This window comes from Diadema setosum, chromosome 8 (assembly GCF_964275005.1).
Source record: "Diadema setosum chromosome 8, eeDiaSeto1, whole genome shotgun sequence".
Taxonomy (NCBI): Eukaryota; Metazoa; Echinodermata; class Echinoidea; order Diadematoida; family Diadematidae; genus Diadema; species Diadema setosum.
Genome location: NC_092692.1, coordinates 9,578,125 through 9,605,883, shown reverse-complemented (window position 1 = coordinate 9,605,883; position 27,759 = coordinate 9,578,125). Strand labels below are relative to the sequence as shown.

The 27,759-nt window shown below is 37.4% G+C and overlaps 1 protein-coding gene across 1 annotated transcript; it reads right to left on the bottom strand.

The window, feature by feature from the left end:
• Nucleotides 1-428: 428 nt before the first annotated feature.
• Nucleotides 429-27,580, bottom strand: LOC140231756 (uncharacterized). Its single transcript, XM_072311907.1, has 15 exons — nt 27,483-27,580; nt 25,442-25,515; nt 23,069-23,213; nt 20,689-20,745; nt 19,318-19,406; nt 18,208-18,256; nt 17,043-17,175; nt 16,006-16,223; nt 14,648-14,802; nt 12,238-12,326; nt 11,542-11,718; nt 9,207-9,297; nt 7,507-7,699; nt 3,070-3,286; nt 429-2,005 (listed from the first exon to the last, which is right to left on the bottom strand). The coding sequence occupies exons 1-15, from the start codon at nt 27,558-27,560 to the stop codon at nt 1,854-1,856; spliced, it is 1,917 nt and encodes a 638-aa protein (XP_072168008.1). The 5' UTR covers nt 27,561-27,580; the 3' UTR covers nt 429-1,853.
• Between the last annotated feature and the right edge of the window lie 179 nt (nt 27,581-27,759).

Sequence of the window (27,759 nt, the reverse complement as noted above, 5' to 3'; positions counted from 1 at the left end):
GGGGGGGTGTAAGGAATATGTGCAATATGTGTTATAATTTATGGATTATGATATTTGGAGTGGTCTGTGTAAAGTAAGGTGTTTCAGAATTTGTGGTTATACAACTTTTTGCGGCAATTGATTTTTCCATAGTTTTCTGTGTATGTACACAAATATATTTATTTTTCCCCCTCTGCACGTTAAACACATGATGCCAGTCAATGTTGTGATGTATGTTTGGTTCCCTGTATTTTTTGAGTATTCACTTGATGTTTTATATGTAATGTAATATCATTTGCTATTTATCTGTTGTCAATATGTGTTTATGAATGTGTGACAAAATCAAATTTCCATGCCATGTTTTTATACATAATTTGGACAATAAAGAAATGAAATGAAATGAAATGAAATGAAATCAATACCATTACAAAGAGCTTTGCTCTGGACTTAAAACATAATTTTCTTTCAGCAATTCGTTGGCACAATAGTTTCACATCATACCATCTACAGTTAGGGTTTAGCGAGAAAAATAGTGATATCTCGTTATATTTCAGGGTTTATTGCAAAATGTTTGTATGGTAGGATGTTTTGTGATACAACTGACCTACACGTATGCATAGCATGTGATAACTTGAACATTTTTTAAATCACTGCTCCCAAAGGTAAATGGTACCTTTAAGGTTTGAGTTGAAATGGAACTGGGATTACGAAATAAAGTCTCTATGTTAAATGTGAGGAATTTCATACATTTTCCTTGTGCATCTACACATGAACAAGTGATTACAGGAACGAGGCTATAAACTTGCATAGAATATAGAGTATATTGCAACATCTGTAGAGTACTGTTTAAAACACATAGCAAAGTACTATAATACACCATATATCTACCGAGTTTTATTCTTCGCGATTCGGGATTTCCCGACAAATTCGCGAGTGGTTCAAATTTGCAAACTTGGAGTAAAGTACTGAACAGAAAATATTGTGTTCATGTCACATTCATGTTGAGATCAGAGTCAATATTTTTGTGTGTTTTTGAATTTGCAAATAGCACCCTACATGCGGAGTTTGTGAAAATAACAACCTCACGAAATATTCGGCGTATACAGTAGGAATAGTCGTACACATATTGTAGTGGCAAGAACAGAGGCATAGAAAATTAGAGAAATATAGATAACGAACATAGTCATTTTAGGTCAACATGTCAGAAGTAACACCATTTATCAATCCAATCAACTGGACTTGCATGGAAACTACAGAGATAATGGATTCTACAGCTTGGCCAGTCATTTCTGTTTGGTGGAGGGCAGTGTAACATGCCTCCACTTGCAGGACATCGCAGAACTTACATGTATGACCAAATCAAACATATACTAAACCTTGTGTGAGCCGACATCACATAAATCAACAATTCACTTTCGTCGCTGCAACAAAAATGTTCTGAAATTTTCTTTTCTGTAGTTAAGTCTGTTGGCTTCTGCATACGAGTCATCAGATATTTTCTCTAGTCCAGTACATTTCAAATTGTGTGAGGTGTACTGTTTTGCCCAACTCATCACACTATGGACGACAACAAAACAAAAACAAAACAAAACTACATCATGATTTATTGGCCTATAATAATTATTGCGAGATATTGCTCACATACATGGATAGCTTACTACAGTTTACACTCGTCAAAAAAAAAAAAAGTTCCAGGGACACTTCTCAAAATTTTTATCTTAAAACATAACAGAACAGAACAAAAAAACAAAAAAACAAAACAAGTTTGCTCTCTGACACAGAAAAGTGTATGTGACTATTTTCCCCAGAGGAGACTGGAAAGGGAATGTTGACAAGCCTGACTAGAGAACATGACTATTTTGTGCCCTATGGTTCTACCTTAGTGAATACATAGTGAACTCGAGAGAAACATTCCTGACCAGGAAATGTCCATTGGTGCCGAAGACCAGATCGGATCCATGGGCTGCAGAGTGGTCCCAAGCTTGGTTCTGCTTGTAAAGAGGTACTGTTGCATTTTGCCACACACCTGGGGGGGGAAAAAAACAAAAAACAGATCGAGAATATTACTGAGAAAATGTCACGAGATCATCACTTCACAATCTAGTCATATTCTTTTGTAATGCAGTGGAACCTCACTATAAACAGGTTGGATACAACAAACCAAGGTGATTTTGCAGGTCCAATTCCTTTTATTTCTTTGCATGTGTACCCTGATATGAGAAACCTGATATAACAAGGTAATTGTATTTTGTTTTTCGGTCCTTTTAACAAGGTTTCTCTTTACAATATTTTGCTTTCGTGTGGTACCAGACTTCATCTATAAAACAGTCAGTAGAGACCCACAATATCTGAGCAACCTGCAATCCAACCTCTCTTGTGTCTCTTTCACTGATTCAAATCCATCAACCATCTCAAAATACCATTCACTTTTACACAAATCGGTCACCAACAGGAGTGACAGAGTTGAGATGCCACTACATCATCTTTTGTCTGGGATCCCCATTCACACTTGAAAAATAATTGTCATGTGTTTGATGATACTGCATACCACATTATGCAATCATCTAGATGAACCGCTCTAGGCCACGCAGAGGGTCTCGATCTCCACAGGAGGAACTATTGCTGGTAGAGCAAGAGTATTCAGCACACTTAAAGAGCATTTGTATTCTCATTCACGGCTGACAGTGTCAAGACTGTAAACAAGAAAACACTTGCGCAACTACATACCAAATGACTCCAAAAAGAGTAGATCATGGTAGTAGTAATTGAACAGTTGAGTCTAAATGATGCTTGTTTCAGTAATGGCATTGTACTGAAAACGTAGAGACAACTGGATTACATAATTTCCATGATCCTGGTTTCTAAATACTTATCAATGTTATGCTACTCTTGCCCTGCAGAACCTTTCAATAGATTTGCAATCAACCTTACACAACCACATTGACATTCTTGATGAAAAGCAGAAAAAAATATGATAAAAAAATGCTTCAGCAGCATTACATGTACCACAGAATTTGACCTGAACTTCTTTTCAAATCAATTTTCCTAACTCCATATGAAAACTGATGATTTGCTCTGATGAGAACTTACTGTTCTCATCTTTGCCTGTATATATCTTGCACACTTCTGATCTGTCTGCCTCTACGCTATACTCCGAGGTCGCTTGATGGCTAGCCTCCTCCACCAGCCCCTTTGATATGAAGAATTTGAGCAGTCGGCGTCCTTCACTGGTGTATCTAGTACTGGAAGTTACTCGCAGATAGGAGAGGTCGCGGTCGAGAGTCTGGAACTGGAATCTAAGCAGACCCTGCAATAAAAGGCAAGAGATTATGATGAAATGTGATCTTTAATGTGTTTGCATGCAACATATATGACATGACATAAAACGTGCAACATGCATGTTCCCATGTACTAGCGATCCTTCTCTTTGATTGTGCTGGTACCACTTGTTGCTGTAGCAGATGCAAACAAGCATTAGGGGAGGGTTAAAGGAGGAATTAAACCCAAATATATACTGGTATGTCGATTGAGGGAATGCAGCAATATCAGAAGAACACATCAACGAAATTTTAGGAAAATTGGACAATCCATTGAAAAGCTCTTGATTTTTCAAGATTTGGTGCAGCTGTCTCTGGATGATAAAACTACTACAGTTCATGATGTCATGCATGTACAGTGCAATATAAAGAAAGGCATAATGATAAAGCACTCGACTTTATTCTTTGACAAAGCACAGGAAATAATATTACCCTTAAAATAACATGTCAAGGGAATGTGTACTTTTCATTAAAAAAATGAAATTTTGTGGAATTCTCTTATTATTTTCTTCATATTGTTGTCCACACATGGTTTATCACATAGAGTGTACTGTAGTAGTCTCCTCATCCAGTATACACCGGAATTTTAAAGATTCATAATTTTTCAATGGATTGTGCGATTTTTGTCAAACTTCATTTATATGTTCCACTAATATTGCTGCATTCAGTCAATGCAGCATGTATACTTGGATTTCATTCCTCTTCAGGCACATGGTCCTGGTGTTTTAGTCGAATGCATACACAGACGCACGGCACAAGTTTCCTATAGAGACCTACGCTATTGACTCCTCTTTGGCGCTTACGCTTTGGCCCATTTCCCTGAGTCCGAAGAAGTCCGATCCACTGTAGTCAGTGGTCCGATCACAGTTTGGCTCATGATTCGGCTGAGGGGGATGACAGCTTTAGCAAACTTGGCACACCTTGGCATCACTAGACTGTGTGATGCGAAGAGAAGACAGCGAAGGCAACGTTACCTAGCAACACCTCCGCGCTTTACTCTTGATGACAGCTCAACTTCAGCAATCTTCGTATCAATGCTAACAGTGATCAGCACCATCATTCAACAGAGCCCTCTACACTACCGGGACTATGTGCCTTTAAAAGCCAATGAATGCATACCACATTATCTCGTAGACCTTAACTGGTGTGTGAAAAAGCCTTTGCAAGTGAAGTGAATTCGGACAAGTGAATTGAATTGATTTGTCTAACATGGCTGATAAGGAAGCCAGAAGTGCTTGCAGGCAAGCCACAAGCACCCCCTTATTTCCTTTCATTGTATCAATGTTATTCATTGTTGCTTGCCAAAAAGTCGATCAAGCTTTGTGCTTGGTTTGGCAATGTTTAATATATATATATATATCTCAGCCATTCCAAAACCGAATTTCATAAAAAATGTGACCGGCGACAACGGTTTCAGGCAAAAGTCAGGAATTTTGAAAATTAATTTTTCACTGAATCACATTGCCCATTACCTAAGTTTTGCATTGATATAAAACACTTGTATTCTCCGGCACCATAAGTGGGCATAGAAAGGGAAATAAAATGCACTTTTTAAGTTGTTAGCCTGACAAAATTGCAAGAAAAAAGGCTTTGAAGATTCACCTCTTTCTCAAAGACAATGTCCGAGCGGCAATGCGAGGGGAGAATCACCCATCCGTACGATGGTGCCAATTGATGTTAAGCTCCACCTTTAGCAACCGTATCGCGTTCTGATTGCATTGGCTCACTGAGAGAGTCAAATTTCCCGGGCACCTTCCTTGGAGCTCAGCGTATGGAGCCGAAAAACAATGCGTTTCGCTCGGGTTCGTTTACAGTACATCTTTCAAGATGGCGAATACGATAATTCCACGTATGGTGTACATGAACATGTGTATGGTGCATGCATTACGCAATGGCATCCACACGCCATGACCGTGTGCATGTAACTGGAGCGGTGTCAAATCCACACATTTACAAATCGCGTTTTCATTGTGGTTGACTTGTCTAAAGTTGTCTTTGTGCTCGCAAGGGTAACGCTTCCTGTTTGTTTTGCTTTTACAAGACATTCATATGTTGCTTTGTTAATGGTGTTACTGAAATTAAAACAAACAAACAAACAAACACGACTCATTAGTTTGATGCGCTTTATCTTGACGTGTAGTATGAATATAATTAGTCACATGTGACTGCTCCTTTCCTCTCATCTACCTTCCATTGAGTCAGTCTGCTGTAATAATTTTTACTACATGTGCAAGTAGACAAACCTGAGAATAACTAGTTTTCTTTTCACACGATTATGTCATGCTGCATGATTTTTGTTTCACTTCCGTTGTCGAACATTGCGGTAGAATAGTTTGGATAGAAAGCCAAACGAAGAGCACGCACTACAGAGCGAGCGTAAAACCACTATAGCAAGAACAATGGAGCATGCAATCGTGCACGCGTGGACAAAGCATTCCCCAAACGCTGCAACTGGTGTCTCCGTAAGCCAAATTATGTAAATGTATGCGACGCACCAGCCAATCGCATGCGCAACCCTGCGCCGTAGCAACGCTGGGGATATTGGCTTAGCGTTCGAAAAAAGCTCAGAACTGACAAGTGCGATCCAACATAGGGTGCATAAAATTCAATTTCCAATAGGAAAACCTTAGTCTTATGCTCTGAAATTTAGTGTAGATGTAGAAAACATATCAAAGATTCGATTTCTGCAAAAACCCTAAATCGACAAAAATAATGGTCAAAATCTTTGTACCCCGTCAGGAGGGAATTTGCTCTTGCGACTTTTGCCTGAAACCGTTGTCGTGGGTCACAAATGATAAACTTTGAATCCTTTCAGAATGGCATGCTCGGTACTATTTCAGAAGTCCAGTTTCTTGGTACGGTACAAATTGTATCTCACAAAAAGTTAAAAAAGCCCCATCCTTATCTCGACCAAACTACATCATCCCTTTAAATCTGGGATATCATGATTGACAGTCTGTGGTCTTATCCAGTGAGCTACTATAGCTCCTTTAGAAGAGGGAGGGGTTGATCACATCACTATCATACTAAAAGATCCTATTATCTTAGTGTGTGCACCAATATTTTGGTATACTAGAGTATGGTATAAAACTACATTACATGAAATTGATGCAAATCTTCCATCATTCCCCAAACAAAATCATTTTGTTGGATCTGTAATGCAATACTGTACTATCAACATTTCTCCTCCCTCCCCTGCATGGTAGTACTTGATTGATTTATTGTATATCACTGCTTGTCATGTGGTGGTGTGCATGTGTAATAAATCTTTACGCCCCTGTTTAACTCCTCATTGCGATAATCTGTCACATGGCATGTTCACATGTGAGTGGGCGCTGCTGCCAACGATGACATGAGACACCACTGAACGTGATCGTTAACTCTTTAGATGCCACTGACTTGTTCAACTGGATGTTGCATTTGCATAGACTTCACTCTGGTACAAGTGTGCATGCTACATGCCACAACCAATGACAAACAGTGGAGGGCATCACATTTAAAGCACAACATTTTGGGTGAATTAAATCCCCATTTATGCTACTTTTGATGTCTGTTACAACTGCATACGCAGAGCAGCAACATGTTAAAGAAAAAAAAAATCTTCTCTAATGCATGTGCAAGTATTATTGCGACAGAGAAAAATGCTTCTTTGACACACAAGGAGTTAATACCTGCACAAAAACAAGCACCTCGCAAGCAACTGTCATCGCAGGTGGCAAAATGTGGACTGACGTATCAGATGTAAACATTCATCCTTGAAGCAATTCCATTGTTGGGAGAGAGGGGTGCTGCCAACACAATGGTAACCCTAAAATGCACGAGACATTGATAATACCTGTTGCTGACCCAGGGAACAGATATTTCTCTACCAGCAAACAATGTTTGCACTCTTAAGTTTCAAGCTTCTGAACTCAGTCACAGAGGAGAATTATTTTCATGGGTTAGGCATCTTTAATACATGAAAATCTACACTGCAATGAAATATGTGTCTATATCTTGCAAGCAATACAAACTTACAACACTTTATAGACCTAGTGTGCAAATCAAGTGATTTTAGTCACCACTAATGATACTGAACTCTTTGAACAGTATGATGGTGCAAAATTTACAAGATTTGTGTTTGGAATAGCTGTTAGCATGATGTGATCATGGGTCCAGCATTGATGTGTGGAGTGCATGCATGCATGCACATACCTGCATGAGTACTTACCTTGAAATTGTATTTTCTTAGAGTTGCGGCGGTGTTTTTGGACATCCGTAGGTAGAGTTTGGCAGTCTTGTTGATCACATATGACCCATTTAGGAGCGAAGGCAGTACGGAAAATGCCATGGCAGGTCCGGGCACTGTCAACGTCAGATTCTCTTGTCTTACAGATGGTCTGACATTATCATCCAACAGTTTTCTGGATAGTATCAACAGAAGAGAAAAATGGAATGATAATAAACTTGCATGTAGAAAATACTGCTGTAAAAGACTTCCAATTAAAGTAATAATAACCTGCCTCTGTGAAAAGCCTTGGATTTGTCAGACTATCCTGTCATGTTTAGAATACATGCAGCACACACCCTCCAATCCTGTATCCCAAATTTTAATCATTTATATACATATTGCTTTATATCATGGGTATAGAAGTGACAAGGATGATGATTAGTATAAACTCTTCATAATAAAGTGTACACTGTACTACACTTATGTATGATATATTGGATGGCAATGAATGGGATACCACGGAATATTGATCCTAATGTGGTAAATGAGACAATGCATCATCGTTATGACATTATAAGGGTGCCCTGTGACTATGCCAATGGCGCAGCTTGCCTGGTTGACATGGGCACATCGCAAATTTTATTTTTTTTGAGCTTACAAAGACTATGAGAGACGCATAGATATGTATACACTCTGAGTTTGTAGATGTCATCATTATACATGTAGTTTATATGTTTATCATAGTTTAGAAGAACTGCGACAGCATTACGCATAGGCCAACAATGGAACTTGAGGCAATCATAGTATCGGCGGATGGGTAAGTGAAATCTTTCCGATTTATTATGATTCTTTTTCTTCTTCTAGTCATCTTCTTAAGTCTGCCTTGTTAAACTAGAATGAACTGAACTGAACTGAACTTGCAATCTGTGAATTATTGAATAAAACCAAAATATCGGGTTTTAATGCATATGTGAAGTTTATATTCATCGCATTAATAATGCAAATGATTGAAATCATTATTTATGTTATACATGTCAATAGCTGTAAAGATGCCTAATCATCATCATCTATGTTGTCACCATCTAGGGCCTATAGGGGTCGTTTTATTTGTGTAATAAATGCAATTTCAACTGCAGCCTGTCGCAGTGTCAGACATCATCATTAATATGAGTCTGGCTTACAACACTAATGAGTGCAATATTCCCTGGTAATACATGAATTACAGCCATCCAATATAATCATTATCATCTATAACCACTATCTAGAGAAGGCATAAACTGTGCAAAAGTTCCATACTTCTACAAGTCTTTGAAAGGCGACTCTGCACTGAAAAAGGAGCAACTCACATGCACTTGCTAAATACATATGCAATTGTGTATGTAGCAACTAGCAAGATGTTTGCGCACATATTTAATAAGAGTTTGCGCACTTAGTACAGTAGGGAGCGTACGTGCACTTAGCAAGCGCTAATACAACAGACGAGACCAAAAAAAAAAAAGGTGTATTATTGCAAGGCCACTAACAACAGTAGCCTATGGGGAATTAATACATTTGCCTATGCATTTCATTCAATACGCTCTCGTATTGCACAGTGAAAATCGAGCAGACAAGAATACACATTTTTAATGTGCCGCTATTTAAAGACATTCTACATAAATGATAATAAGGAATATTCATAACAATTGAACTTCAACTCTCACTTTGCACTCATAAGGAGGTAACTTGCTGTTTGTGTTGATCCTTGGCCAATTGCTCTGCAAGCATACTCTAAAATCTCTTCCAATGCACTGACTGCAACATGATGAAGGAACGAGAACATAAGTACACGTACAATTAGCAAGGGTATGCCTGTAATCCATGTTAAATGACAAGTTCACCTTCATAGACATGTGGGTTGAGTGAATGCAACAATATTAGCAGAACACATCAGTGAGAGTTTGAGCAAAATCGGACAATCCGTTCAAAAGTTATGAATTTTTGAAGTTTCTGCTCAGTCACGGCTGGATGAAAAGACTACTATAGCTTGTGATGTCACATGAGTACAACGATATAAAGAAAGAATAAAGAAAATTCAACATACATGTATTTCCATTTTTCTCGCATAACAAAAGAACACTCGACTTCTCTCTTTCAGAAGGCAGGGGGAATAAAATTACCCTTAACATACGTCAGTAGCAAGTCGAAGAAATGTGCACTGTATTCAAAAAGTAAAGTTTTGTGAAATTCTCTTTTTATTTTCATTATATAGTTGTACGCATGTGACATCATACACTGTAGTAGTCTTCTCTTCCAGCAGTGACTGCGCAGATACTTAAAATATTCATAACTTTTGAACGGATTGTCCGATTTTCCTCGAACTCTCACTGATGTGTTCTACTAATATTGCTGCATTCTCTCAATTCTTATGTATATGAAGGTGGACTTGTCCTTTGAATGACTGACATTAAAAAAACATCCACACAGTGCATCTGCATAGTCATACACAACAGAGAACAGCATCATTTCTTGCATATAAGAGATATGATGCTAGTTTTATGTCATGTCGGAAAATAACATATTTTTTATGAGGAATTTTACATGCATGTAGAAGCCATAATAGATGTTGGCCAAAGATGATATATTTAGTGACATATTATATTCTCAATATCCCTCTGCCAAAAAAAAGAAAGAAAGAAAGGAAAAAGAAAATCATCAAATACATACACATAGGTACATGTAACTTTCTAAAGTTAACTAGGATGAGTTATGTTGGCTTCAGATTTACCTCCTTAAAATGTTTGTTGTTAAAATGTTACTGTACACCTAATTAAACATGACACTACAGATAACACGGCCCCTAGCTCAAAACAAACATTTTGTCAGCATATATAGACAGAACATGTACTTGGTAAACATTGTGAAGACACACACCACATACGCAGAATGTACGGGCCAGTATCATCACAAGCACGTCACTGTTTTCAGTTCTCCACTTAATATGAAGTTCTCTCCTTCCTTCTCTCAACAATGTCAATGAGATATCAATATTTGCACTGCTCAAAAGCAAGAATATATATCATGTGGCATGTTTGAGAAAGGAAGAAACATAATGAGTCTCCCTTTTAGATGTAATAAAACACCAGAAAGATGATTGGTCTTTGATATCACTTTGATTGCAACTACTGCAAACTGTCATAATATATCTGGGCTTTAAAGGACAAGTTCATCCAAATATACTGGACGTGCGCATTAAACATTTTGAGTGAATGCCACAACATTGATAGAAAACGTCATTGAAAATTTGAGAAAAAAATGGGGAAATCTATTCAAAAGTTATGAAGTTGTACAGTTTCTGTGACACTATTGCTGGATAAGGACACTACTACAATTCATGACATCATTATGGACAACGACGTACAAAAAATATCTGGAGAATTCCACAAAATTTCATTTATCACGAAAAATACACATTTCATCAACTTGTTACTGGTATGCTAATGGTAACATTATTTCCCCTGCTTTCTGAAAGAGGTAAGTCAAGTGCTTTTTCATTATGATTGAAAAGTGAAAACACATTGAATTTTCTGTATATTTTCTATAAAATGTTGTCCAGAATGACATCATGAACTGTAGAATAGTCTCCTTATCCAGGTATAACAACAGTGGAATTCAAAAATTCATAAATTTTGAATTTATTGTATGATTTTCCTCAAGTTTTCACTGATGTGTTTCACTAATATTGCTGCATTCACTCAATCCATTTCTATATCTGAGTTTCAGTTTCCTTTAATGATGAACAACAATGAACAACAACAACAACAACAACAACAACAACAACAACAACAACAACCACCACCACCACCACCACCACCACCACCACCACCACCACCACCACAACAACAACAACCACAACAACCACAACAACCACAACAAACCCCTACAAGCATACACATACAAATGTGATACATACATAGACACACATAAGGCTATTTTGGGGAGGGATAGAAGCACAATAGCACCACAACAACAGCAACAAAACAATACCAATATTCTCACCATTTATTCCAGCTGTTCTATTGTAGAACTGCATTGCCTTGTAGAGGTGGTACCACTCGCCGGGCAGTGCCACCCATCTGGTGTCAATCGACCGACCCTTCCATATGCTGGCATATTTGCTAGTACTGTAAAGGCTCTGCATGGAAGATTCCATGATGGGGAGTATAGGGGTGGCTTCTGTTAAGAGAAACACAAATATGAAATGGAATGTAAAGCAAATTTTAAGTATCTTTTTTTTTTTCCTTCCTTTCTCTTACAAGGTTAATGTACCTAGTGTTTGTCACGTCAACAGAGTGAATTACATGCAGCAATTGTATTTTGAAAAGATTGTTTTCCATGACACAAAAACTAACACTCATAGAGTGGTCTACCCTTTACCATTGAAAAAAATTCAACCTTAACAAAAACATAAACAATTATGAGACATATGTCTGTAATTAAGAGGTAATTAATAGTGTCAGATATCAACATGCATGCTAATAGGAAATAAAACTTTCATTATTTGTATCGACTATTTCTTATATTCCACATCATAAAAATTGTTCTGCAAGCACAAAAAAGGGACAGATATTTGGAACATTCACTTCAAGCCAAGAGGGTACAGAGATTGTTTCACTTGCACATCTCTAAAAAGTCACAGCCACCACAGCGTTGATACTGACCTGGTAAAAGTTGATTGTTTTTTTTTCGCCTTACCTGGGAAGTCGTTCATAGTTGGCACGATGATGTACTCTGCGGAGGAGGCAGCGTTGATGTGGAACTCCCACTGCGCATCATACGTTGACCTGTTTAAATAATGGGGGTTAGATTGAGTGCATGCTCTCATATTGGTTTATGAGTTAGAAACAAACACTTTTAAACTTCAATACATTTCACATGATACGACCCACGAATACTGCATAAACCTCCTATGGCAGGCTTCTACTTTTAGTGAGTATAAATCTTTATTAGTGTATCGACTGTCCACTCTTACACAAAACACAGAAAATCAATGCATGTCATGTGAACTACACATGACACGCACAATAGATCAACTTCTCTCTTTTTCAATGCCAGCAATTTACTTTTTCTTTTCTTTTTTTTTCTTTTTTTTTTTTTTGCTGGGTGCAGAAATCGCTTCATTTTTCTTTGTGATGCTCGAATATTTGCAGTGTTTGTTGACACTACACCTGTTGATAATATCCCTGTACTGGTGTTGGTGACCTGAACTATTAAAATAAATGATCTATTAAACCTACCTGCATGCCCCTCGATGGTACATCTAAAGACGGTAATTATTGTCAAAAACAAACAGCTCAAATTTCCCAAAGGTCATACAAATAGGACACACATGCACGCTCTATAACCGGAGGCGAGGGGTGGGATATGCTGGCTGGGTGCAGCCAGCATTGCTCTTGTTTTTTTTCTTTAATAAAAATGAAATTATATTTGATAACTAAAGAAAATCTATGATTCCAAGGGTTCCCCTGGACTCTCCCCACAGAGGGAGCATTGCCCCTTGACATAACCACAAGCACTGCCCCCCCCCCCCCCAAAAAAAAAAAAAAATGTTAAGGATAGAAAACTAGACACATTCCACAACCCCTGGAGACCACCATCCCTGCTGTAAACACTTCAGTTCTGACCCACCTGAGTTTAAAGGGATCGTATAGTTTTGGTTGAGACCTAATTTCAGGTTTCTAACTTTTTTGGTGAGATAATGAGAAACCTCTTATGTAATATGAAAGAGCAGGTAATTCCATGAGGAATTCAATGTTTATTTGATGAAAATTGGTTTTGAAATGGCTGAGATATCCAAAACAGAGCGATTCTAATAAAGTGTGGGACCCACATTTTATTACAATCACTTTGTTTTACTTTGTTTTTGGATGTTTCAGTCATTCCAAAACCAATTTTCATCGAAACTTTGAATTCCTCTTAAAATGGTATGCTCTGTATTATTTCATAGGTGTTTTCTTGGTATCTCGCAAAAAGATAAAAATCCAGTTCTGATCTCCACCAATACTGTACCATTCCTTTAACAAATACTTGTAAAACCAGAAATATTCAAGGCATGAAATTTTTTTGCAAATTGCCACTGTCATTCATGCATAGTGTAGACAAGAACTTTCACGTGCCTTTTAATTTCCGCGAATCTTGGCTCCTACTGAAACTTGCAAATATTTCACACACATGAAAATTTCTAGTTTTACAATAATTCCATCACATATCACAACTGCAGAATAGTCTTTTTCCAAGTTCCCTATCACAACATCTCTTTTTTTTCTGTTTTGATATCTCACCCTGGTTCCCATTTTTTTTTTTTAAATCACATTCCTCGATCTAATCTAACCATCTTTGACACATAGTTGAAGGACTGCCAACATTTACACATTAAATTCAGGAATTCAAGAAATCAGGCAGATGCCTGTGTGTGTTACATATATTATCTCAATAAGGCGTAAGAAATTGCTAAATCAGGAAGAAATGTTACTTTTTAACATTTTCTTGACAGGACATTAAAATGGCATTGAATTTTCAAGGAGCATCCTGCAGATCCAGACATTTAGCAGCTCTGTGTAGTAGCACACTTGTCTGTACCGTTCTGAAGGGGAGCAGAAGAGGACGAAGTGGAATCTCTGGAATGAAATTGTGACTTCCACACTCTTGACTCTTACTTTCTCTCTCAATGTTTGTTTTGTCTGTTTGTGTCTATCTATCTATCTATCTGCTTTTATTTGCCATCTTTTTTCTTATCTCTGTATCTGCCTCTTTCTTATTCTCTTTCTTTCTGTTTGTCTGTCAGTCAGTCTATTTATCTATTCAACCATCTATCTATCTACTCATACATTTAACTATCTATATGTCTATTCATCTTCCGGATATGTATTCATTTATCTATCTCTGTCTCTACCTATCTTTCTGGTTCTCTTTCTTTCTCTATGTTTCTTTGTTTATCTATCTATATATCTATCTATTCTACCAATTATCTATTCAACCAACTATCTATTCATCCATTTGTTTATCTTCATGTCTATCTATCTACTTATTTAAGTAATCTATTTATCTATCTTTGTATCTACAAGCTTGTACCTTTCTTTCTCAGAAAAGTAAGTCTTGTTCCTACCTCTCCGGGTTCTGGTGGTCTTGCCGGGGGATAAAGCGCAGCTTTCTCCCCCATGCGGCACACCCCCTGTTGTCAAAGCCTGGCGAGACAGAGCCGCACCAAAGGACACACTCACCAGCAGCAACGCAGCCCCTCCCAAACCTGGAGACATTTGCCTGATGAAGTTGCAACAAGGAAGTACAAGTGTCCAGAGGGCTAGTTTTGAGATGATACCTTTGCAAGGTGATGGGTACAATGATGATGACGATGATTCTGATGATAGCAGTGATGATGATGATGGTGACGATGATGAGAATGATGATGATGGTGATGATGGTGATGATGATGATGATGATGATGATGATTGTGCAGATGGTGATTATGATGATGATGATGTTAATGATTATGATGATGATGATTGTGATGGTGATGATGATGATGATGATGATGTTGATGATTATGATGATGATGATGATTGTGATGGTGATGTTAATGACGATGACGATGACGATGATGATGATGATGAAGATGATGACAAAGATAATGAAAATGATGACAGCAGTGGAGATGGTGGTGGTAGTGGCAATAATAACCATGAAACTGATGACAGGAATTCTATGTAAAACAACAGTGGTGATGGGGTGATAACGGTAGCTTTCCTCTTGATGAGGGTTACAGTAACAACAGAGTTAATGGAACTGATATCCCTTAGTCTATCAGGCTAGTGCAAAGTCAACTTAAGAGACTGCAACCAATAGGTCTCACCCTTTGAAGATATATAAGTAAGCCACTTTTTGAATGTTGATCACTTCAAAAAGATTTCTTCCTACACTTCACAAGAAGTGATGTGGGCTGTTTTATGTGCATAGGGTACGACTCTCCTACACATAGAACTGAAGGCTTATAGTCTCCTACAGACTTGAGAATGAGGATAAAGTGTCTTGCCGAAGGCCACTACTGCTGGGCTAGGACTAAAAACCACGGACCTCATACATACACCGAAGCATGCAGTCTTATCTGCTCATCCATGTCAGCTCCTTAATGACTGAACCATCCATCTTCACAACTTTCAAACAATGAAGATCAAAACAAGAGGGAATAATATACTTAAATAAAACATGCACACATGTCTAGTGTTAGAGTAGATTTATGCACACATCACAGCAATGCTGATATTTCAAAGAGTTATGACATTTATCACTACACACTTATCAAGCTGTTTCTCCTTACAAATTCAGAAGACAATTTGATGAAATGATCAAAGACTTCAACCAGTTCTAGGGCTAAATCGGCAACCTTTGGAAGACAACTATTTCAATGCTCTACACGATTTCGGTGTGATATGTTGAGAGATGCATGATCTTATTTCTGCCACATACCTGATACTGGACTGCATCATCTGTGTCGCCATAGTAATCCCATTCTGACATGTTTGCCGGTGTCGGCCTCTCGACGAGGGGTGCCCAGCCAAACGTGCCATTCAGCAGGCTCCCCCACTCTGCCCACAGCTTTGGGGTGGCAGCAAAATTTAGGAAGCTCCCTATCCAGATGGGCGACTTGGCCCCCGGAGGAAGACGAAGCGGAAGTGCCTGGATGTCTTGGGATGAGAAGAGAGGATCAAGGGTAAGAGACCAAGAGGAGGAGAGTGTTTTGGATTAGAGGCTTAGTAAGTTATGTATGTGATCATAGGGAGAGAAAAAACAACAAGAGATCAATCAAATTAATAAATCAATCAATCAAGGATTACATGCTCAAATAAATATCATATAGACAGACAGACATCACATATTTATTCATACATACCTTTAAACATACATAAATACATATCAAACATACATCTACATGGGCTGCCAACACTCTAGGGAACCTTCCATGGTCTGTAATCTATGAACATGCATACATACAGTACAGATCAGGGCCCCATTTCATTAAAGATGTTAGGATAGCAACTCTTGCGGCAACTTCCCATAGCAAAAGCCAATCAGGAAGCTGGATTCTTGTTATTACCATGACAATTGCCATTCCAGCAAAAGCTGCTATCATATCAATGGGTCACCACAAGATATATTTGGTGGCCCGACACAAATTTTCAGTGGCCAGAGGCCAGTGGCCACTGCTAATGTTGAGCCCTTACATACATATGTACATTTGTACTGTGCACTCCCGTTTTTAACAAAATTCTCACTACAACAAAGTAAAAATTCAGGTCCTAAAGTTATTATTTTTTAAAAATATTTATCTACATATCTTTATATACTTTACTGTACAGCTGGAATAGAATTTTGCTAGAACAAAAGAAAATGGCTGGTCCAATGGACTTTGTTATAATGGGAGTCTCCTGTACATCCACATGAGTGTGTATGCGTGGGTGTGTGTAGCAATACAAAAAAAAAAAATCAAAATCTGAAATAATCACCTCTTAGCTGCTGTGATGTCAATCCACCACCAAAAAGAAATATCACCGGGCTGTTTGCATGATGTAGGCCTTGCTGTGAACTATAGAGGGTGTCCATGAGATATTGCAGATTGGCATGAAAAGCTGTGATTACCTGTAAGAAGGAATTTTTAATTAGCACAATGACAAGTGAATGAATTGCAAATGAAAAGACGACATCATCAAACAACTCTGAAAATGCTCAAAATTTTGGTCTCAAATGGCAAAGTGATACCGTAGGCATTGTCAGCGGATGACATTTCTGATGGAATAGTGAAATTAAAGAGAAAGTCTGCATTTTGTGGGATTTCACTCAGAAAGGAGTTATGGAATGGGAAATATTTTCTTTCAAACGAGATGAAATGATACACATTCTGCTACCACATTGATTGATTTAAAATCCTAGCCTTTATGAACCTTCATGTATGCAGCAGCCTGAGGCTATAGATATACCAAAAGATTCCAGTGCCAACTTGGAGCACCTGTCTGCCATGCACAATAATATGTGCTATATCAGAATTTATTTATAGCACTGTTTATATCTTTTTTGCTCTTGTGCTATCATTCACAATTACATAAAGAACACATGAGTTCATTTCATTTTATTCTTCTTTTGTTATAAAGAAATGAAAATTCTTCTATTTCTGCTATTAAAGTTCTATTCAGTTTCGTACAGTATTGAATTACGACTTCAAAGTTACAGTTTTAAATCAGATCACTGGCGATATCTCTTTTTATCAAGAAAATGACAACCAGTTTGAACATTCATTCATGAATGTTTTCATTCCCTTTTTATTGTCATTTCCAAAAATACATGTATACACCTATGTCAGCAAACATCATAATAGTAGCATATCCACATAACATAAATGTAGCATCACAAAGAAATTCATCTTGTTTCAGTAAAGACTGGAAATTAAAATTGAGGCACTGCTAAAAAGCAAACTTGTATAATGCAGTCCCCTCACTTACTGTACATTACAAACTTACAAACTATGTAAAGATATAGATATAGCAAACTAGAGAAGCACTCCAAGAGCGCAGACCTCCACCAATCAGCCATGCATGATTAAGATATTGCTATATCATAGTCAGTATCTTCAACAAAAGCAGAGAGGTATTGCAAAAATATGTAAGCCTCACTCACCTGTTCATATGACTGATTTTTAAGTTCTGTAGTCAGCCAATGATCACACCTGTTTTAAACAAAATTTTGCATAGGGTAAGAAGTAGTTTTTATCTCATCACTTTTTGAGGAGGTATATGCCACATTAAGCAATAGATAAATAAATTGAGAGAGAGAGAAAGAGATTAAACATATTTTTTTTATTTTTTTTTTGAAGGGGAGGGGATTGTACGGAAATGTGCTCTCACTGCTTCCAACAAGTGTTTAACTTATCACAGCAGAAGAGTCATGGCCATCATATATACAAAAAACAGCAATTCTGCTTGTATTGTTCTGATGAGAAAGTCTGTTAAAATGCCTTGACCCCCCCCCAAAAAAAAAAAAAAAAAAAAAAATCAAAAAATCACAGTCACAGAGAAATGCACGGAGCAGAAAACAAACCTTACAGAAAATACACCCCACAAACCATTCCAGTGCATATGCCTACTAAATTGAAATGTAACTTCTTCCACATTATCAAATTATGTCTTTTTTTTTTTTCAGGTGACTGTCTAAGCAGTTTTATTTAACACAAAACATTCATTACAGAGAGGTATATTTTATGTCTCACAGTTTTAAACAAATTGGAAAAAGATTCCAGAGTACACTAAGATAAACTGAAACATCTACCTGGTAATCATAATATTATTTTTTATTTTCTTTCTAGTGAGTATTCTTGAGAACACAGAACCTTCACTATGGAGAAGTACTTTGAATGTGTTGCTAAATCAGATCAAATATGGTGCATTTATTGATGCAACCATACATGTACTTATGATGCACGGTTATGCACAAGTCTACTGGAAGAATTTCACCTGAATAAGTTTACTTATGCCTGTCTCAATTTTATTGGGCTCAAGTAGCAAACTTCAAAAAGTTTCAGTTGTGAGCCTTCAGACTGCACAGACTTCATGAAGATTTGCAGGGGTTTGGGAAATTTCCCTAGTTAGAGTGGGAAGTTTTACAAGAAGTTCTGCAAGAAGTTTCAGGAAGTTTGCAGTCGCACTGGCACAACTTGAGAAAAAAAAAAACTTCACAAAGTTTTGCCAGCATGACCGTGGCTAGTGAACAGGCCGTGTATTCTGGACTCACCAGTTGACAGCTATCCTGAATGAAGGAATGTCTTGAGTGAGGTGCAAGAAGCTACGCAGGGCATCATCGCTGGAATGGTTCATGAAACCCTTTCAAAAAATTATGAAGACAACGAGGTATGTAAGTATAGTAAGTAAGAGCAAGAGAGGAAGTACATGTACGTGTGTGTGTGTGTTAGTGAGAAAGACAAGGGAAGAGGACAATCATGATAAAACTAAATGGATTGGTATAAAGATATCTCTGACATTGAAGTTGCCATGTGGAAAGTATATGAGCAAGTATGAGAGATCCTTTCACATGGATTCATACTAGGTTGACAGTTGAAGAATGATGAGTTGATGGACAGTTAAATCTAAGCAGGTAAAGAGACAGAAGGAGTGAAAGCAGTGACAAAAGAGAGAGAGAGAGATGGCGTGAAAAAAAATGAAATAAAGAATTGTTAGAGAGAAAGGAATGAGGAATACATATTAATGCTTTATTTCTACCATGATATCGATGCTGTCGGCGGATAAGACTTAATATAAGCAGCTAGTGATTTCTCTTCTCAAAATACTATTTATTGTAGGTTCGAATCCTGCTCAAGTATGTACGCCCATGATTTTTTGTTATCATGGCTACTACTAAAACACTGATCAATTCAGTGCTTATTTACGTTGATGTTGGGCAATTGTCAATCAGTTGCAATGAAAACATCTCGACGGAAGAATTTCACTAATTTGAATAAAGTAACAGCCGTTGATATAAAGAGTTTTTCTGAGACCTCTATCATTGTCTTGCAAGCTTTTCCCAACATTATTCAACACTTATATTTACACCAATGTCTCACTACAGAAGAATTTGATGTGGTCTTCCATACCAGTCCATATAGCTTTTAATTATTGATGACATGTTTTTCTTTTTTTCGTTTGATAAAAATTACAAAATCTGGTATATCCATTTACACTCTTTCCTTGGTAATTTTATGGCAATGCCTTGCTACTGGGTTGGATTCCTTCCACGTGTCCTTGAAGTGCTATTTGAGATGAAATTAGTTTGCGTTGCATCTTGGCACGTACTTCTAAACAGCCATGGAGTGGAAAACATCACACCCATAAACTATAAAATGAAAGCAAAACTAAATTGACCTAATTTTCCTTGCTCCTGAAAGAAATTGATATCCCTCATTTAATCAAAACGGTCAAAACAACCTGTGACACTTATCGTAAATTTTCCTAGCACTTAACGATCCTTGTGACAGGCCTGGGATTTAGCCTAGTACATATATATGGCAATCAAAACACAAGTGGCTGACACTGAAGGATTTACATATGTCTTCCCTTGAAAATGAATGATACCTGATCCTTTGCACCCCAGTTTCCATCACGTACTCACCCATTCCACAAGAAAGCCATCTATTCCAACAACTTTGGCCTGAAGAATGAGGTACCTCTGCCATGAAATATAAAAAGTTACACATGTGACATAAATCCTTCATTGCCTGACAGCTGTTTGCAGATACTTTCTGCAGTGATTTCATAATAAATTGCAACAGCATTAATTTGAAATACGAATGACAAAGTAATCAAATGAAGTACAGTGTACATATATAATATATTCAATACAAAACATTGTTGGATAAGACAAATACATTGCACAATTTTGATTAATGTAGAGGTTGTGACTATCACAAGCAATTGCTTGAAGCAATAATCAGAAATATTGTATATATCCCTCCTCACGAGTCATCCCTGAACAAATATTATCATAACTTCACAATAACTTGTTGCAAGGGATATGGTATTTATTCAAGATTTTTGATTTCCTTAAAAGAGGAGGATATTGCTAATGTGTATGTGTGCAGATCAATGAAAGACTTTTGAGCAGATGTTATCACAGTCTCATCTAATTTGCATACTAGATGATTGTGAGTGATATAACTGTTCCATAAAAACACCTGAGTCTAGAATTCCCTCAATGTCTTACATTGCTTACAATTTGGACGTGATTACAACAATTTGTTTGGAATATTCTAGCTATACTTTAGTTAAGTAATCAACATGAATATCAAGCAAGGTTTCATTTGAAAAAAAAAAATATCTGTATTTACTTAAAATGATATTATTTACCCTTCCACCACAGAACCCCCCCCCCCCCCCCCCACAAATTATGACAGAGTTGGAAGCTTTAAATGTCCATCTTTCAGTCCATCTTTGCTTGGAATTACCAACCCTGGACAGAATATCCCATATCAAAACACATTCATATTCAGTCACAAGTTGTTTGAAAACTGACTGGGTGAATAATGACCGAGTGCCCTCCAAATGTATAAAGATAAATGGTTTCCCAGCTGTGGTTCAGTGAGATCAAGGTACATTTATGAGTGGATGATAAATTGCCTTTTGAAAACAGAATGCCTAATATGCTGACGCCAACAGCAGAAGACAGGAGGTGGAAAAGGAGTTCCAGCTCCATAAACTTTAATTAAAGCCTATTAAACTTTGACCACAAACCCAAGAGAAATGTTTCCTTGTGATTGCTCCTGCTTATTTTCACTTCCTTATTACCATAGAGATATATCTCTTATCCAGTAGTACTTTTGTTTTTTTGGTATGATATACAACATTTTGTGTACATCAGGGGTAGGTCAAACAGGAAGACAGCATAAGCGCACAATACATAGAGATATATATAATACCATCCAGAAAAAACGAGCCAGCTACACTCAATTAGACTAAATGAATATCGGGGACATTTTGTACTCCTTTCAATGAAACAAGAGAAAAATCATAATGAATGCATCACGAGTCTATTTCTGTGGAAAACACAACAGTGGTGAGATGACAGTTAATTCGAAATTCGACATTTGAAGCGGCCTAAGGCAAAGATGGCAAAGAGTTGTGAAATGAAGATAGATATTAAAGTAGTAGCTGCATGGATTTCTGCTGATAGCTCATCTCTTATTCATTTTATGTTGAAACCTTTACGTGCCCAAGCCCTTGGCTTAACTTGGCAAACTTTTTCAATAGCATTCAGTAATCCCTTCAACACTTAACCTGCTTGTAAGTTAGCAAGCCTACTCAGGTGCAGCTACATAGGCCCTGCCTCAGTCCAACAGGATAAGAGGGATAAGGTAAATCTCTTTTCACTGATAATTAGTTTCCAGATATCTGTGCCAATTGGCAAAGAAAACACTTTTTTTTTCAATAGGATGCCTTCCTTTTTCAGTGAACAGAGCAGCCAGGGTTGATAGTGCTCTTTCTCTCTCTACAATTATATATTCATCTATTTTTCTATTCATCTGTCATCCCAATTGTGATCTATTCATCCTCCTATCTCTATCTCAATCTACCAGTAAGTATCTATCTATCTATCTATCTATCTATCTATCTATCTATCAACAGCTCTACAATTATATGTTCATCTATCTTTTTATTCATCTGTCATTCCAATTGTGATCTACTCATCCTCCTCTCTATCTCTATATACCAGTATCTATCTATCTATTCATTCATTTATCAATCTATCTATTCATTCATTTATCAATCTATCTATCTATCTAGCTTGATTATCTATCCATCTATATCCATATATCCATCTACCTGTATCTATCATCTATTTATCTACCTGTATCTATCTATCTATCTATCTATCTATCTATCTATCTATCTATCTATCTATCTATCTATCTATCTATCTATCTATCTATCTTTCTATCTATCTATCTATCTAGGCCCAGAGGAAGTAGAAGATATCTCCAGAGTCTCTCTCATACCTGGAACACAGGATCCTGATCTGAAGTCAGACCCATGGTAGGGTAAACAGTTGATGCGATGTCCCTGTGTCGCGATCCAGCGGAGGTCAAGAGGTCACTATTGTAGATGAAATCTGTCTGTCGAGCATGGCTCTCCAGGGCAACGCTTTGTCAGAGACAAACAATACAAATTGGAAGACAAAGGGAGAGTTTGGATTCATCATGTTGACCTGGGACTAATCTTTAATTTCCTGGTCTCTGATGTCAGGAGAAAATATATGTGTGTGTAGATTTATGTGAGCTTATGTTTGTGTGTGTGTGAGTGAGAGAGTGTGTGTGTGTGTGTGTGTGTGTGTGCATGCATCCTATCTGATTGCTTTTACAATCCCTACCCTGTGACCTACTAAAAATTGCGAGGTCTGGACAAAACATCGCATCCAATTTTCAATAATATCAAGTTGCAAGGAAAGGTTTCATACTAATATTGACAGAGGCACCAGTGTTATGTCAACAACAAAAAATCCATGATTGAAATGTAATGGAGAAATTTTCCTTTTTCAAGTGTACGTATCAAACAGGTGATCAATGTTTTTGGTGGAAATAGAATATGTGGGGCATGACGGTCGTAAACCTATATTGATTTGTACCGCATTTTGTGTGAAATTTATTTCTTGCAGCCCCTCTACAGCCTTGCCAACAGAAATTGAATTCAAAAGAAACTGACTGATCATTGCTCTGAATAGACAGTCATGCAAATCAAAACTGAACACATTTCTTTATCATGCTGACAACCACCCTCAAATTCAATTCTACAAAATTTGCTGTAATTAACTTGCAAGTTTAAAGAAGGAAATTTAAGTGGCATATACAGATTAACTTCCACACACCATAAACATAATCACCCAGCGAGAAATGGAAAGTTACTTTTTTTTTTTCTCTAGATGGTCAATTGTTTTGGCACCTTTCATGCATATGGACAGTGTCCCCAGAATTTCTTATAATCCTTGGCAGGGGCAGATCCAGGAATTCTGTAAGGGGTGGGGGGGGGGGGGCGCAACTAATATTTCTGGTGCCACTTCCGGGTTTCAATCCATTTTTTTCTTTTTATTTCTTTTGTTTTTAACGAAAAATAAAGGGGGGGGGGGCGTGCACCAGTTGCACCCCACTCTGGATCTGCCACTGCTTGGCTTCATATCCATGTTCTGCAGTACTTATGGTTTTATTATACAAGCAGTGCATTCAGTCCATAATTTTACTGTTTACACAACTTCAACCTATTGCATTTTTGTGTAAGACGTACTGCTGACTGAGTGCGCCATCCATTCACCTTGCACAAAAAAAAAAAAAAAAATGCTTGATACGTGTATTTCTGTACTAAATTCAAGAGTCAGTGTGGACCACATCCTTTGACATCTGAGGCGTTGTTTAAAAAAGAAATAGTAGGCCCGATAGATGGTCTTTATTAGTGATAGAACAATTTTTCGCACTCGGTGAGAAATGAGGCGCACTATTCAACTCGGCTTCCCATTACTGAATAGATATTGCCTCTATCCTTCACCTCATGCTAAATCTTGCACCATCACACTCGTGACCATCCACTATTTGTAGATCATCAAACCCTATTTGGCTTCTTGAGTGAAGAATGGTGCGTTTAAGTACGGCTTGGCAATTTTTCCGTGGTAGGGTTGATTGTATGTACATATCTGTACCTGGTACATGGGTTTCAAGCAAAGACACTTAACTAATAAGACAGGAAAGTGCGCGCTTATCCTGTACAAAACAAATGGACAGCGCGCGGTCCTCAAGCGTATTACGCACATCACCTGAGACGCGCTGCCTTGACGCTTGATAAACAGCAGCAGCGGCTTCAGGGACAGCGCGTCTCAGGTGATGTGTGTCTTTGCCTGAGACGTGCTGTCTTTGAAGATGTTGTTATTGTTTACCAATCGTTTTGATTGTGAGATCATGTTGTTGCCAATATTTTACCTCCACGAAATAATCCTTATTACTCTAAAATCTTGTTCTTCAAAATAATCCCCTTAATCGAATAAAAGCTACGACTATAATTTTTAAAGCTTTTTAAGATAATAAAAATGCCACGACCTTTGGAAATGAATGATGTTTCTAGGTGTACTGAGTTTGTACTTAGCTCTCTTTTGTATCGTCATGTAGGGTAGCCATTTTGTGTCCATTTTTATCGTGTGCCTTCGTATCTTGTTATCTACTATCTTTGGTTTCAAGTCAAGCATAAACTCTTCCATTCCTTTTTTCAGCTGGCTTGATTGGTTAATTTGGGAAATATAGGACAATAATATAAATACACATAAGTCATGTTTAATAGAGATAGATGGTTAGCTCTGTAGAAATAGATATAGATGATAAACTCTATCATACCCATGATAGGACCACAATCCTTGGCTACCATCATGCTCCCTCGTCAGTTTATTGCTTGTGACATCTGCAAATATCTTGAAAGAGGGGAGAGAGAGAACACATACAAATGTATTAAGCACATCTTTTCTCTTTTTTAGAATGAGTTGACATACACATTACACAAGACAAATAAAGCATAAGTAAGGACAACTCCTGACACACTGAAATAGTGGTCTTATTCTAATGGCTTTAGTCCTATATACACATCTGTGTTATTTCCTTTTGATGTTTAATATTCATCATCACCTATAAAATTAAATTGTTAAACATGATCATACCCACAGTGATCATACATAGATTACAAGTATTTTAATTCGCTTCAGTATATTTCCTTTATGAAAATAAGCAATAACGTAAGGCAGATGATTATTGAAGAACAATACCTAGCGTGATCAGACCTAAACAGGTTTTGCAATGTCTTTTTGTGTGATTTTGAACTGACAGCATTTTGCCATGCATCACTGTCATTTACACATTTGTGTACACTCAGATGACAGTTAAACATGTACACAAAAGAGTGAGTTCAGTTCAATCAAGGAGACCTGTACTAGGCAAGTACCTCCCATATGATTTAACTTGCTAGATTACACACTTCTTTTCTTCTTTTTCCTTTGTTCTCCTTTTCTTCTTCTGTCAACTCCCCCGTACCTTCTGCTCTTCTATCTCTTCCTTTCCTTCTTATTTCTTCTTCTTCTTCTTCGTCTTTTGCTTTTAATATGAGAGTGCATATTTCTAGGAGTTTACAATGATTTGTGTTTCCATGCTTATGGTAGTGTCTCAAATACCCAGATCTAAATGGTTGATGTATGGTGCCATAGCAACTGCAACTGTCTTAATTTAGAAATGAGAATCGCTGGAAACACATTAACTTATGAAATTATGTTTCAGGAAAAGTAATCAATTTGAAGTCGCTGATTATCATACTGCGATGCAGGATGGTCATCACTTGCACATACTTTTAGATTTGTTGTGAGGATAAAGTGTGGTGCGATCAAGCAAAATCAGTCTAAAGTCGGCAAATATCAATTTCGGATTTTTTACATCGTAATCAAATTTTCAGCGTACTTTTAGCATCATATCAGTGAAAACCAGACATTGATATGACCTTTCATTGTGAAGTTATAAGAGTTTGAATGAGAGCTAGCTAGTGTACAATACAGACACAAATGGATAAAATCAACATATTTTCGTTCATATCTCAGAATAAACTTTGCCTACTTTAGACTGACTTGGCTTGTCGTCGCACCACAATTATTCTTGAAGACAGTGGAAGAAGAAATAAGGGAGCAAACAAAAAACTGGACATAAATTTAGAAATTGGTTATGAAACATCCCTGAAAACCAAAAAAATCCAAATATGATTCTATGAAGCTTATGTGAGGCTACCAGAAAATAAAAGGTGTGATTGAAATAAAGCAATACATTTTAATAAGGATGCAATTAAATATTGATGTTTCATAATTGTTTGGGTGCCCTTTTCAGATTTTGAAAGTAGGCTACATGTACATGTACAACTAGACAGAAAAATCTGTCTGTCCAGAGGAGTTTTTATTATATTTTGACATTTACGGTTGTCCTCCGTAGGAGGGGAATCTGTGTGAACATGGTGAAGCCAGACTTGGCGTAGTCTCCATGGAACATATCCCCGACGACCAGTTATACAGACCGATCTTAAATTTTGGTCAAATGTACAACATAAGTAAACTTCAGAATGCTAATTCATCAAATCCAATGCATAGTCAGGATAGTCATGCTTTACTAGTCTTTCTACCCTCTCTCAATTATTTCCTTCTATGCGACAATCATGCAACAACCGTGGAACCATGATCCGTATTTACCCTGCACAGCAATTCAAAACTAACTCTAGATCATCATGATCATCTTAAGTTATTTTAAATTTTTACGTCTACTGGACTACAGCTACACAGTAACGTTACACAACTTATGGATTGGACATACAATAACATCCTATTGAGTGAGATGCCTTACTTTATCTTCATACCTGTTTTGAAACTGATAAGTGCTTTACACTGCTGAGACAGAAGATGAGCAAGAACCTTGATGGTGAAATAGGAGACATTTTACTGGCACGGACCGCCGGACCCGGAGTTCCCACGGTATTGAATTAGAGTCTGTACCGCGATGCACTTCCGTAAACATATGCCGAGACTGTGCTCCTTTCTTAATCCCTTCCAACTGAGTCCAACAGTGGAGTCAGGACCTAATCTATGCACAATAATCTTATACCTGTCTGTCATGGAAAATATTTTGCGGGAATG